The sequence below is a fragment of the Nannospalax galili genome, unplaced genomic scaffold (genome assembly GCF_000622305.1).
Source record: "Nannospalax galili isolate Female #2095 unplaced genomic scaffold, S.galili_v1.0 scaffold138, whole genome shotgun sequence".
NCBI lineage: Eukaryota > Metazoa > Chordata > Mammalia > Rodentia > Spalacidae > Nannospalax > Nannospalax galili.
Genome location: NW_008341333.1, coordinates 646,370 through 655,403, shown reverse-complemented (window position 1 = coordinate 655,403; position 9,034 = coordinate 646,370). Strand labels below are relative to the sequence as shown.

The following is a 9,034-nucleotide window of genomic DNA, read 5'->3' as shown; positions in this document are numbered from 1 at the left end:
CTGGGCGTGGTGGCGTACGTCTGTAGTCCCAGCACTTGGGAGGCAGAGGCAGGTGGATCTCTGTGAGTTCAATACCAGCCTGGTCTACATAGCAAGTTCCAGGCCAGCTGGGACTACAGGGAGACCCTGTCTCAAGGAAAAGAAAACAAACACCCCCCCAAATTATCAAGTCATACATGGAGTTTAAACTTTCACATTATCTTTTACACATATTAGTAAATTTTTATAGTTTTCTACATTTCATGTTTTTTTAGGTGTTTTGTAGTTTTTAAAATCATTAGCGGTTTCTTAAAAAAAAAAAAAAAAGCCAGGCATGGTAGTGCACACCTGTAGTCTCAGCATTTGGGAGGCAGAAGCAGGCAGATCTTTGTGAGTTCAAGGCCAACCTGGTCTACATAGTGAGCTCTAGGCCAGCTAGGGCTACAGGGAGACCTTGTTTCAAAAAGACCAAAATAAAATAAAATCATTAGTGGTTTATTTCTATCTATTATATGTTCTAATTGATACTAACTAAACAAAAAAAAAATTGTTTTTTTTTTTTTTGAGCCAGGTTCTCATATATCCTAGATTGGCCTGAAACTCTCTATGTAGCTGAGGATGACCCTGAATTCCTGATCCTCCTCCCTCCACTTCCCAAATGCTAGGATTACAGGATTGCACTACTATGCCCAGTTTATGTGGTGCTGGGGGATTAAGCCCAGGCCTTCACACACACTAGGCAAGGACTCTACCCTACTGAGCCTGAGCTATATCTCTGGCTTCTTTGATGTGTTTGTTGATTTTTTTATTGCATCACCTTCCTGATTTCCATAGTATGTATAATCATCTGCCACTAATGCTCTTATCTCAAAAATAATTTAAAGAGGGGAGGGCTTGGGAGCTGGCTTAGTTAAGAGCTGTTCTTTCACAGGACCCATTTGGTTCCCAGCACTCACATGGCAGCTAACAGTCATCTGTAATTCCAGTTTTAGGGAATCCAATGTCCTCTTCTGCCCTCTATAGGCATTGCACACACAGTATACCTATATACATGCAGGCAAAACACTCATATTTTTTTTCTTGCAATCCAATGTTTATATGATGTAATATATTTTATTATTTATTTTTCTTGTCTAATTACATTAGTATTGAACCTCTATTGCAACTTGAGAAACGGCTAAATCAAGTCATATAATAATAAATGAAGTCATAACCAATGTTATGATACTGATATCACTGAGTATCTTTATCTTGGTCCTGACTTTAGAGGGATTCCTAAAGTTGTAACTGTGATATCTAAATATATTTCTGGTAGATATCCATTATTAAGTTATGGGAAAATTTTATGATTTGCTAAAATCTTTATAATGAATGGAAGGAAAGCTTTACCAAATGTTTTCTTGGCATCTATTAAGACCATATGTATTTTTTTTCTTCAATTGTTAATTTCATAGATTTTTATTAATGGTATTTTAAAAAAATATTTTTAAAAAAATTTTATATGTATGACTGTATTGTCTGCATGTATGCACCTGTGTCATACAGTGCCCATGGAGGCCAGAAGAGGGTGTCAGAATCCCTGGAACTGGAGTTACAGATGGTTGTTAGCCATCATGTGGGTGTTGGGAATCAAACCTGGGTCTTCAGCAGGAGCCATCTCTCCAGCTCCTAAAATTTCTTTTTTGAAACAGTCTCACTATGTAGCCCTGGCTTGCCTGGATCTCTTTGTGTACACCAGGCTAGCCTTGAACTCACAGAGATCCTCCTATCTCTAGGCCTTCCAGGTGCTGGAATTAAAGGCATGCACCACTACACCCTGCTATTAATGGGATTTTAACTTCAGATTTTAAATATATATAACATATGGAAATATTCATTTTGGGGCTGGAGAGATTGCTCAGTGGCTAAGAACAGCAAATGTCCAATTCCTAGCACCTATATCAGGCAGCTCACAGCACTTGTAACTTCAGCTCCAGGGGATGTGATGTCCTTGCTGGACACCCACATGCTCATGCGTGCACACACACACACACACACACACACACACACAAAACCATATAAAAACAAAATATTTAAAAACCCAAACATATCATAAAAATGGGAGAATTTACAAATTGGTGAGAGATTGGTAAACAAAACAAAACACCCACAAAATTTTAGTTAGAAGCAAAGTCCAAGAAACTGATTGTACTTTATGATGACAATAGCAATAATACAGTGTACACTTGAAAACTGCTAAAAGTAGATTTCAAGTTTTCTCTTCACAAAATGCTAATATATAGGAAATAATTTAAGTGTTCAGTAGCTTGATGCAGCCACTTTGCAACATACACATACATCATATACATATAGATACACACCATATATAAATATATTGCTACTTGTCAATAAGGTGAAAATCTAAATTAAAAATGAGATTGCAAATAATGCTAATTGCCTTTGACTAGTATCCCCAATTCTAGTGTGTACCTTCACATATTAGCAATCAGTATAAGTTTCAATGCACTTAATGGGCCATATATAGTATTTTTGTATGTGTATTATGAAGGGGTGCCAAATGCAACATTTTTTCAGTCAAAGTTTATTTTGATAATTTGCTGGCACATTTAGTTTTCCTTTTCAAGTGCTCTGTAGCTTTCTAATATATAAATCACATTCTATGTATTCATCTATTTTTCCTCTCCCTCCTTTCTTCCCTCTCTCCCTCCTTCCCTCCCTTCCTCCCTTCTTTCCTTTTTGTTTAAGACAGGGCCTCAGGTGGCCCAGGCTGACCTTGAATCCACTATGTAGCTGATGTTGGCTTTGAGCACCTGAGATCTCCTACCTCCCCACACTTTCCAAGTGCTTGGATTACTGTGTGCCACCACACCTTGTTCCATTTACTCATTTCCCATATGAACATTTAATATTTCCATTTTTCTTCCTACAGCCACTGAATGCTGGCATGTACAATGCTGAGTGTATAGGTGTTTTTCAAGTTTTCTAGGCAGTTTTGAAATATTTTTCAGATCATGAATAGGTATTAAATGTGAGTGCGTACTTTTTACTATCTTCTAAGTTGAATATTAAAAGAGAACATTTTTCCCTTTTAATGAACAGATGACTTTTCTCTTTCAACCACTGTGGTGAATTATAGCAAACTTCGAATCTTTGCACAACCTATATTTATATCACTAATTAATTATGTGGATTAAGAATTATACTACTGGATTTAATTTGTTGATTCTTTATATACTAATTTTCTATCTACCATGAAAATAAAGGTGAGACTTCTCAGGAAGAGGGACAGGACCAGCAGGAATGGGAGGGGGAAAGAAGAGAGGATGGGGTTAGAGAGACAGCCAGCAGTTGAGAGCACTGACTGCTCTTGCAAAGGACCCAGGTTTGTGTCCCAGTGCCCACACGGCAGGTAACAACCATCTACAATTCCAGTTCCAGGGGATTTGATGCCCTCTTACGACCTCCTCAAGCATTGCACAACAGGGGTGCACCTACCTACATGTAGGCATTACACTTATACACATAAAATAAAAATAATATAAAATATTTTTTAAAAAGAAGAGCAATAGGCAATGTATATAATCAAAGTACACTATATACATGTATGAAAATATAATGAAATTATTTTATGTCTATATGCTAATAATTTAAAAAATTAAAAGTACTTTCTAATAATTCTAGTAAAAATAAACTTTATATCTATGTTTTTAGGTATAGTTGCACCATAGTTTTCCTTTATTCTAGTCTCCTGGTTCAGATTTGTAATAGGATTTTGTAAGTTCATCAAGTATATCAGATATATTTCTATCTTTTCTCATCCTGGAGTCATAAATAAATAGAATTATGCTCCTTGTGTTGTAACAGAATTTGTATCTTAGCAATTATTTTTCAAATTATTTGTTATGTGACCTAAGTCTTCCACATGGTCTTTTTAAAAAAATTTTATTTTTATTATTTCCATTTTGTATGAGTGTATTACCTGCATGTATGTAAGTGCACCCACGTCATTCAATGCCCACAGAGGTCAGAAGATGGCATCAGATTTCTCCTGGAACAGGAGTTATAATTGTTGGCTGCCATGTGGGTTCTGGGAATCAAACCCAGGTCCTCTGCAAGAGCAACCAGCGCTCTTAACCACTGAACCATTTCTCCAGCCCTGATGATCTTGTTTTTTAAAGTTATTTATTTACATTTTATGTGTATGAATGTTTTGCCTGAATACATGTAAATGCACTACATTCATGTAACGAATGAGGCCAGAAGGCATTGGATTCCCCTGAAAATGGAGTTACTGTTGTTAGTGGCCATGTGGGTGCTGGGAACTGAATCTGGGTCCTCAGCAGCAAGAGCTCTTAACTGCTGAGCTATCTCTCTAGCCCCACAGTCTCATTTTTAAGTTGCTCCAAGGCACTTAGTTCTGGATAGATGCATTTACAGTATTTACAAGTTGTCAAAACGTTCTTGAATTTTAATACTGTTAACCTAGCCCATGCCGTCATAAGTATAATAGTTCAGTAATATGTATTATCTTTATAGACTGTATCATTTATTAACGTAAAATACTTTCTCCTTTCGGGCATTTACTTTCAGTTACAGTTATCTACTGTATAACACCATTTCAGGTCACATATACAATGGTGACCCCCAAAGATTTTATCACTTAATGACCTAATCACATTAGCTTCCATAAGTATACTATGATGTTAGCACAATAATAAATTTACCTAACATTTCTCAGAATATATGGCTCTTATTAAATGATTCATAACTGTATAGTGATATTGCTGCAGTATTTTCAATTGATTACATTTTAATTGAAAAACATAGCCTAATATATTCATTTCTTATACTGTAGTTTTGTGTCCAGAATTATTTAAATATCATAAAACCAAGTACTTTTCTGTGATTCTGAATGAAATTAACCCATTTATATTTAGTGTAAACACAAATGGTAAGTACTCCTGTCATTTTACTTTTACCATACTTTCTTCTAGTTTTTTTTTTTTTTCTTGTTCCCCTTTTCCATATTTTGTTGATGGGGAGAGGTTTCTTTGTTCCATTTTCTGCCTTTTCAATGACGTGCACATAACAAACCCAACTCTTCTTTAGCATTATCGTAAACTTTAACATTTTAGTGCCACATTTTCAGAAAACACATGCTCAAAAGAACATGACATTAATTTGCATTGCATATTTACTAATACACTTCTGAAGTTATTTCCCATTTTCACACTTGTAAATTTAATACTAGGAATTCTCATTATGTTAAGGATTAAATGTGATAACAGGTCAAGCACTAGTCTTTATAAAGAAGTCTTCAATTCCTCATTCTTTTTTTTCATTCAACCAAGAATCTTCCGGTCCAAATACATAATCACCTTTTAATCTCTTTTGCCCTTCAAAGTCACCTCTTTCATTATCACTTGCATTATGGACTCTACTTTCTCAATTTGTGAAGTCTCAGAACATCTTCTTATCACCACTTTACATTAAAAAAAACCCTCCAAACATATTGTACTAAACAGATTGTTTGGCTCTAGATTTAATGGACATCATTTTCCAGTAACTCCATGCCTTTCTTCATTTACCCTTCAAAATGGCGGACCTAGACAGTCAAGACCAACACCACGTGCGCCTGCGCCTCCCGCGGCCATTTCACCCATCAGCCCAAGCTCGAGAGTCCGCCCCGCCTGGCGCCTGCGCACGAGCCTCTCGAGCCTTGGCGCTCCTCCCTCTAGCTGAGTACGCTTGAAACCGCACGTCCCTTCGCCGTCCCTCCCCCGCTGACTTCGTGCCGCCCCCACCCCTTTCCTGTGAGATTCTTCCGCCGAGTGGAAGGCCCATCTTCTGTCGACATCCGACGCACTTGACGAGCAGTCCAATAGGCGCTCACGGCCTTCGATTTCCCCATTCAGTCTGGTCTGTGAGCCTGAGCAATTTTCTGCCCGCTTCAAAGTTGATAACCGATTCCGTGGGACTTTTTTTCGTAGCGCGAGGCAACAAATGGAAGAATGGCGCTGCGGCGGAAGGATCCGCCGCCTGTCTTCGGCATGCTCTAATGGGGGTCGGCCGCGAGTTGGAGGGGGGGAAAGGGAGGAGGCAGCCAAGGAATTGTTTTTTTTTCCATCGCTCCGCCCTCTTCAAGTCGACCAATAGAAACGGGCTATTCACTCTGACGCCCCGCCCAGATCCCGGGACTTAGCCAATAAGCGGAGGCAGCGGCTCCGAGGGGGCGGGCCCATGAGGCTGTGCGTGTCTTGTGAGAGAGAGCTCTTGAACCAAGTCAGAGCTGGAGTCGGCTGGGCGGCTGGGCGCTGTGGCCGCCGCCGGGGGTGACTCAGGGAGGCGGGAGGCGGGGTAAGCGAGCGCCACGGGCCTGGGCTTCGCGGAGCCTGAACGAGAAAGGTGAAAGGCCCGCGCGGGCGCAGCGTCGCCTCGGCTTCGGGGGCGCAGGCCCGGCCAGCTGTGAACGGGGTCGAGCGGCCCGGAAGCGGGGGGCGGGGGCGCGGCAAGTGCGGGAGTGGGGAGCTCGTCCACGGCGTCTCGGCTAGGCGGCCCCGGGGCGGGGACGGGCTCTCGCTTACGCTCTCTGCGCCGACGGAGTCTTTTTCTCTCCCGGCGTGAGGGAGGCGAACACTTGGAGGGACGTGCTGGCGCCGCAGCCCTGGTCTCCCCTCAGCGTCCAGGTTGAAGGGTTTTGGAAAAAGCGAAAGTTGGAGCGCGAGGGTCACGCGGCGCTTGGGCCCGTGTTTGCAGTGGGGGAGGGCGGGGGGCTGGGAGGCGCGGGTGGAGGGTTGGGGTGCGGGATCCGCCTGAGGGGGTGTCACCCCCGCGATTCCCGACCCCGCCGCGCTTTCTCGGGCCGCTCCCAGCCCCGACCGCCCCCCATTGCATTTGTTTTTGTGCCTTTTGCAGGGAGGAGCCCTTCCTGCCGGCGTGGAAACCATGGTGCTCACGCTCGGAGAAAGTTGGCCAGTATTGGTGGGGAAAAGATTCCTCAGCCTGTCCGCGGCAGAGGGCAGCGACGGCGCCCACGACAGCTGGGACGTGGAGCGCGTCGCCGAGTGGCCCTGGCTCTCCGGGACCATTCGAGCTGTTTCCCATACTGAGGTTACCAAGAAAGATCTGAAGGTAAAAACAAAAACCAAAAAAACGTTAAAAAAAAAAAAGGTCTCCTGGGCCTCAGCAGTGGGACGTTTTGCAGTTACCTTGGTAACGCGACAGTCAGTTCCCCACTCCCTCCCTCCGTTTTCAGAAATCGGCCACCGGAAAGTTGGCTTCTGGTCTGACGTGCAGAAAAACTAGACCTTGAAAGTCTTTGAATGGTTGTGTAGAGCTTAGGTCTGCGGCTGCCTGGGTTTAATAATGGGCTTAGGATTGTCTGAACATACTTCATTAATGCAGGCACTGGGTCCCACTAGGACTGCTTATGTCCCCAAAGGGAGGAGTATTCTTATAAGTAATAGGTTAGGCAAATGGATGACGTTTGGAATCTAATTATCGAGGGCTAGTGTGGAAGTGCTTTTTGGGATAGGGGTGTTCCTTTTAATTTCCTCAATTTTTTTAAAACTTTACAACCTAATGAAGTATGCCTGTAGAGGGAGGAGCTTAGTTCTGTTTGGCTTCTTAGGTTGGGGATTGGCTCCCTGCTTATGGTGAGTGAGAGTGAGAGTGTGTTCCTGGTTGTCAAAGACGCTGGGTGGGTGTGAGGTACCACCATATATGGAGACCTTGGGTGGAGCTGCCCGGGTAGATGGTGTTAGGGAGGAATGGCCTGGGAAATACTGCACGTGGGTGTTTGAGAGGAAGGAGAGACGGGAAGTAGTGTAGCTAGTGAGTTTGTTGTTTTGAATCAGAATGACACTCTGGAAACTTTCTCAGTTAGCTCTTTTGAAAGGGGGATGAATTTTATTTACTCTCTGGTAGAAGTATTGGTGTGAAAAGATTGAAAAAACCAGTGAAGAAGCCATTGTGCCAACAAAGACTCCTTTGTGCAGAAAACATCAGAAAAAGGAATCCTAACAAAGGCTCCAAAGTGGTGATATCTTAAAGGAAGCTTGTCAGGACAGAAGATATTTCCACCCTGAGTAATGCATGTGTTTCAAGATCTTTGCTTGGTTATGTCTGCCCTTTCTTGAAAACTACGCAAAGGAAACAGGTTTTAACCATTGGCTGTTAGATAAATGATTTCTGAAAAGCTTTATTTGAACACAGGGTGACAGTGCATGCCTCTACTAGTATGAGTTTGCAGAGGATTGTGAGAAAGGGATGTGTGGTACCTATTTTCAAAGTTTTGCCATGTGCCTTGTGTTCATGTTGCAAAGGAAGAGTGATCATTGGGCTCTAACCTACATGCCATCCATCATACTGATCACTTAACAGCTATACACTTAATTCATATAGCAGTGCTTTGGGGTACTAATATTAAGTACCATTATTAGCCCCATTTTGTAGCTGAAGATACCAAGTATCTTCACCCAGGGTCACATACTTAGGAATCAACAACAAAGCCTAGGTTCTGGAGGAAGTTTTCTTGTAGAGGCTTCTCTTAAACATCATGGGGCAGAGTTGTGCCACCAATGAGCTCCTGCCATACACTTTGAAGTTCAGCTTTTCCTCATTCCACTCATTCTACCAAATCAGATTTTTCATGCTTGTAGAGATAGTACAGGGATGACAAACCTATTTGCTTTAGGCTAATAACCTTCTACACAAAATGGGCTTTGTTTACTAAATATTTTTTTATTTTTTATTTTTTATGTGTATAAATATAATATGCTTGTGTGTTGGTGGGTGTACCCATGTTGTGCAGTGCCCTCAGAGGTCAGAAGAGAGTGTTGGATCCTCTGGAACTAAGAGTTAAGGATGGTTGTTAGCCCCATGTGGGTGCTGGGAATTGAACCCAGGTCCTCTGCAAGAGCAGCCAATGCTCTTAACCGCAGAGCCGATTATCTTTCCAGCCCCAATGCCTTTGTGTACTAAAATTCAGTCATGGTCGTTGTGGTTTATTTCACCTGCCACATTAAAAAAAATAATAGTATATTCATTTGATCTG

General features: G+C 42.0%; 1 protein-coding gene and 1 pseudogene across 4 annotated transcripts in view; one reads left to right on the top strand and one right to left on the bottom strand.

Annotated features, from left to right (window-relative positions):
• LOC115071005 overlaps positions 1-6,178 on the bottom strand; it is an 8,361-nt pseudogene extending 2,183 nt beyond the window's left edge.
• Positions 6,179-6,212: 34 nt separating this feature from the next.
• The window catches only part of Kdm3a (lysine demethylase 3A), an 81,881-nt gene continuing 79,059 nt past the window's right edge, over positions 6,213-9,034 (top strand). For 2 of the 4 annotated variants that reach the window (XR_001872524.2, XM_008836733.3), the window contains exons 1-2: positions 6,250-6,384; positions 6,895-7,110. Coding sequence is in view for 2 of the 4 variants with exons in the window: in XM_008836733.3 (XP_008834955.1) it covers positions 6,925-7,110 (186 nt within the window). In the remaining 2 variants the exon portion in view is untranslated. Of the gene's footprint in view, positions 6,385-6,487; positions 6,666-6,894; positions 7,111-9,034 lie in introns of those variants that run through there. The other 2 variants (XM_029565190.1, XR_003850105.1) reach the window with 2 other exon arrangements.